This window comes from Mizuhopecten yessoensis, unplaced genomic scaffold, assembly GCF_002113885.1.
Source record: "Mizuhopecten yessoensis strain PY_sf001 unplaced genomic scaffold, ASM211388v2 scaffold3997, whole genome shotgun sequence".
Classification (NCBI taxonomy): domain Eukaryota; kingdom Metazoa; phylum Mollusca; class Bivalvia; order Pectinida; family Pectinidae; genus Mizuhopecten; species Mizuhopecten yessoensis.
The window spans coordinates 103,102-108,085 of record NW_018405324.1 but is presented as its reverse complement, the minus strand read 5'-3'; the positions used below and the strand labels follow the sequence as shown (position 1 = coordinate 108,085).

The 4,984-nt window shown below is 39.9% G+C and overlaps 1 protein-coding gene across 3 annotated transcripts; it reads right to left on the bottom strand.

Moving 5' to 3' along the window:
• Nucleotides 1-157: 157 nt before the first annotated feature.
• On the bottom strand, nt 158-4,753 carry LOC110448311. Of its 3 annotated transcripts, none has more exons than XM_021494481.1 (2): nt 719-4,753; nt 158-643 (listed from the first exon to the last, which is right to left on the bottom strand). In XM_021494481.1, the coding sequence occupies exon 1, from the start codon at nt 4,058-4,060 to the stop codon at nt 2,531-2,533; it is 1,530 nt and encodes a 509-aa protein (XP_021350156.1). In that variant the 5' UTR covers nt 4,061-4,753; the 3' UTR covers nt 158-643; nt 719-2,530. The 3 variants fall into 3 exon arrangements, with proteins under 3 accessions (XP_021350156.1, XP_021350157.1, XP_021350158.1); XM_021494482.1 differs by having other exon boundaries at nt 158-691; nt 767-4,753; XM_021494483.1 differs by having other exon boundaries at nt 938-4,753.
• Between the last annotated feature and the right edge of the window lie 231 nt (nt 4,754-4,984).

Sequence of the window (4,984 nt, the reverse complement as noted above, 5' to 3'; positions counted from 1 at the left end):
CTACTAAGTTCTAATAGGCCGATCTCACTTAAAATTGGTCTAGGAATGATCAGCTCATGGTCCTGACAAAGTTAAGTTAACATTATACTATTTTTTACTCAAATTGGTACATATTTCAACAACAAAAATAAATATTGTAGACTCAGGTGACCGTTAAGGCCCATGGGCCTCTTGTTTATTGTCCCGAGACTACAAAATATAATACAGACATATATACTAGATAGGATATATATAGGTATGAGGAAATGTGTGACAAGTTCACGGGGAATACTTCAGAAAACCAATATTTATCAACGTTTCGTCACTTGAAGCAATCGATGCACCGTAAGCGGGCTGGTTATGAAATTCAAGTGTACGTGTGTCGGGTATAGACTTCTCTCAGTATTGATTTAATGACGTCAATGATTAAAAAAAATCACGATCAGACTATCGAATATAACAGACATATAGTACACAGCTAATACACAAACGATTGCACAGATATACAGAAATATAGTACGCAAGGGACTTTACCCCTTACCTGTACACATCTACAGAAATATAGTACACAAGGGGCTTTACCCCTTACCTGTACACAAGGGACTTTACCCCTTACCTGTTCACATCTACAGAAATATAGTACACAAGGGACTTTACCCCTTACCTGTACACATCTATAGAAATATAGTACACAAGGGACTTTACCCCTTACCTGTACACAAGGGACTTTACCCTTTACCTGTACACATCTACAGAAATATAGTACACAAGGGACTTTACCCCTTACCTGTACACATCTACAGAAATATAGTACACAAGGGGCTTTACCCCTTACCTGTACATATCAACAGAAATATAGTACACAAGGGACATTACCCCTTACCTGTACACATCTACAGAAATATAGTACACAAGGGGCTTTACCCCTTACCTGTACACAAGGGACTTTACCCCTTACCTGTTCACATCTACAGAAATATAGTACACAAGGGACTTTACCCCTTACCTGTACACATCTACAGAAATATAGTACACAAGGGACTCTACTCTTTACCTGTACACATCTACAGAAATATAGTACACAAGGGACTAACCTTTATTTCAAGTGTAAACATTTTTTTTAAATATATACGAAAACACCCAAATTAACCACATGTCTTCTAAGCTCCTAAACTATTTCTAAGCCCAAAATTAATATATTAATACATAAAAGATATTTTTGGTAATATACGTTGTTGCAAACGGACAAGGCCCACAATTTACTTTATTGTTAATCATACTTGAATTCGTTTTAATTATACTACATGTTTGCTTCCAATGGACAAATCTGAATGCTTAATACTTCAAAAAAGTAATTGTAACCCAAAAATGCGCCAAAGAGCTTCAATTCAGAGCTTCAATTCAGAAGAATTTACACATTTTTGGACAACAAAACATTCTGCCTGTTATACAAAGCTTTAGTACGACCACACTTGGAATATGGAGCATGCGTTTGGAAACCATACAAACAACAGGATATCAACCTTTTGGAAAACGTTCAGCGGAGAGCTACCAAATTGCTGTAATGGATGAAGGATATTTCATACGAGGAAAGAATGCATAGACATAAACTTCCATCATTAGTCCATAGAAGGAACAGGGGAGACATGATCGAAGTATTTAAAATATTGTCAGGCATATATGATACATCAGGATCAGCGGGGCTTCTATTAATTAAACAAGACAAAAGAACTCGAGGACATTCATTCTGCATGGACAAATCAAGAAGTAGATTAGACGTTCGTAAATACTCGTTTACTAAGCGTGTATACGTAGTCAGCAGCTGGAACTCCTTACCCGAGAACGTGGTCCAAGCACCGAATATTATAACATTTAAAAATCGCCTTGATAAGTTTTGGGACACTGGCGACAGGATGTTTACAATAACACCCGAGTGATGTCACATACACTATATTACATGTATATAATTATTATTTGAAGGACTGTGATCTGAATATAGAGGCAAAGGTATATGCCTGCGTTCAGAATAATCTAGGTTAATCTAAGTTAATTCCAAATTTAATATTCCCCGGAAAGGGGAGTGCTTTGCACAAGAACCTTCGATTTAGGACATAGTTATTACTTCAAGTACATGTAATTGGAATCTCTCTCAGTCGTCGAACATACTAATCACAGGAATGCTTTTGATTTGTTATGACATATTTAAACCCAATTAAGTATGGGGACCTTTGTACATGTACAAGATATAAGACCACACATTTACAATGTACATACAGGTACAATTAACTAACACTTGATTAATACTTGATAAATAGTATGCCAATATTTTTTTTTATAAATATAAAGGCAACACATTGTTTAATATGCACGCGCATCATATATGCAACTTCATTAGCAAAGCACACAGTACAGGTGTCTGATCGCACGTCGGGGACGGTTTCGTACGTGAAGAGGTTAGCATTTGTAACAAATCTTTCATTAATATTTTTTTTATAGAATACTACATTCCTATGTTATATAATTAAGAGTCTAATTTGAATAAAACAACACACTAGTGTACTGTAACGACGAAAACGAAGATTTGCAGTCCGACGGACAGCAATAGCAGAGATATTCCGAACAGATTGACCAGACGAATTCCATAGCTGACGTCTTTATCCTGACAGCAATCACAGAAACATCCGAATGTTTTCAGAATAAAATTGCACCAGGTGACGGGAGAACACTTGCAATCTTTACAACTCAATGTGCAACAACATATCGGAAATGGAATTTCACATGTGCAGAAAAAATCGCGGGGTTTGACTTCGCAGCAATAGTCATTATTGCGACAGCAGCAGCATCGCCACCATTGGTTGCAGCATCCAACATTCCCAGTCATGTGATCATAGCTCACACACAGACGGAAGATGGCGCTTGCGCACGCACTGATGCTAGCTAACAGCGCAAAGAGATTGATATTCACGTTGTTTGGTGGACATTTACAATGGAACAGCAGCACTATCATGATGATCGCCTGGGGTATTTCCTCCAGGAATATGGTCAAAAATATTTCACTCTGTCCCGAGAGGATCCGGAAAAACTTCTTCTGCCGAACGATAGAAATTGTTTCCATAGTGATGTTAATACACTGAATGATAGCTATAAGTGACCCTAGCAACATAAAAACGGTCAGCGAGGTCCATGCGTTTACCGTGTCAGAACATATGGATGTCCTGACCTCGGTAGTGCTGATGTTCAAATGACTAAAGACATCAGTGTTTACAACACATTCGCCATTGCTTACCAAATTATCTTGCTTTACAAAGGGAGATGGTCCCGAGGCACCTACTATCCAGTCATTAGCAAGATCCCAGAATATGAGTAAACACGTAAAAAATCGCAACAGGATGGTGAACCCTACACTGGGTCTGTCTTTCTTCATTTCATCGTGCATGTCATGCTGACGATATTTCGTTCCATTCATCTTGCTTGTCGAGCCCGGCCTGCCGTTCGCCATTTCCCGGCTACGGTAGATATAGTTGTTATCGTCGTAATTATCTTTGGCTCTGGTTTTCCCCAAATCATTGAACATGTATCCGCGCTGAGCTGATGGCAATGAACCATTGCTCCTCCTATCTGGCTCCCGGTATTTCGGCTGAAACCCCGAATTGTCGTAGGCAAATCTGATTTGCTCGTTCGAACCGCGAGAGGACATCGACGCATGCCTGGATTTACCACCAAGATATCGCCCTCGGAAACTTTCCTGGTATGGGTCCCTGCCCGGACCTCTTGTGAACCCAATCTGATCACTATCTTTCTGCGGTAACGGTCGAAATGGTTGCTGAACTCCGCCGGGTGGAAAAAAAGTCCCACGATCTTCTTGGCCTAATCTGCCCATATTGCCATTAAACCCGGTTTCCCGGAAACCCTCCGGACTCCGTCCCCTTGGAGACAAATGTCCCCGATCCCAAGACGGAGAAGTGGAATCGAGACCTTTAGTCGGACTCCATTGTTCGTGTGCTCTTGGTTGTGGGTAACGCCCATCTGGTGGCGGGTCTCGGTACTCTCTGTAACGGTTGTAGTCGGCAGGGGGGTCCATTCTATATAATGACAAATCGGAAGTTTAACTTGTATACAGTTCGTTAGTAGTGAGCTACAGTTACGTAGTGTGTAGCTACCAATCCCGTGTTACGTAATGCCACTCCGAACAACGTTATTTACACCAACTGATTGTTTTCACGTTAATTAGTAATCACAATCATATCACATGTCCGATGTTTGTGGTGTTCTGATACCTTCTCCGTACCAAATTAACTCAATTTCAGATGGTTGTCAGACAAACCAAATTCCGTACAGAAAACATGTCTGTTACCTAAGCATATCCAACTTTGACGAATGGGTTGCACAATTACTCTTCCTGGTTTATATAGCAGGTGCTTGTCTGTACGTGTTGTACAATAGTGTGTGTGTGTGTGCATAGCTACCACTGACTACCCACATTTGTACTGAGTATAGATAGCGCGCCTACCTTGTAAATCACTGATAACAGGCGACAGTTGTCATTTGTCACCAAACAATCCTCACACAATCAATATTAGTAGATTCACGCGAATGTTTACGGTAGTGAGACTCACTCCCCATGCGGTACGTAATAATGAACAGCTGTATTTATTCAGATTGACTCACTCCGTAATTATCGCTAATAAAGCTATAGTGTTGTTCTGGATTATAAGAATGTTAACGTTGAGTACACACTATACACCTCATAATCGAAGTGCATTGTTTGAGACAGTCCGCGGCGGACTTTAAATGGATAGTCTTTGTTTAGCTGTATGCGTGTCTGTACTGTTGAACGTTTGCGTACAAAGCATAGCCATGTGACTATGCACAATTGTTTAAATGTTGATTCGTTACGTAATAACACACGATAAAAGACATCCCGTACTTACAGATAACCGTTAGCTGTATTGCACACGTGTGTTTTGTATCCTATGACTCTACCTGTACGACGAAAATCACTAAA

Coding starts and splice junctions, on each gene's coding strand:
- LOC110448311 (XM_021494481.1), bottom strand. CDS start 4,060: ATGGACCCCCCTGCCGACTACAACCGTTACAGAGAGTACCGAGACCCG.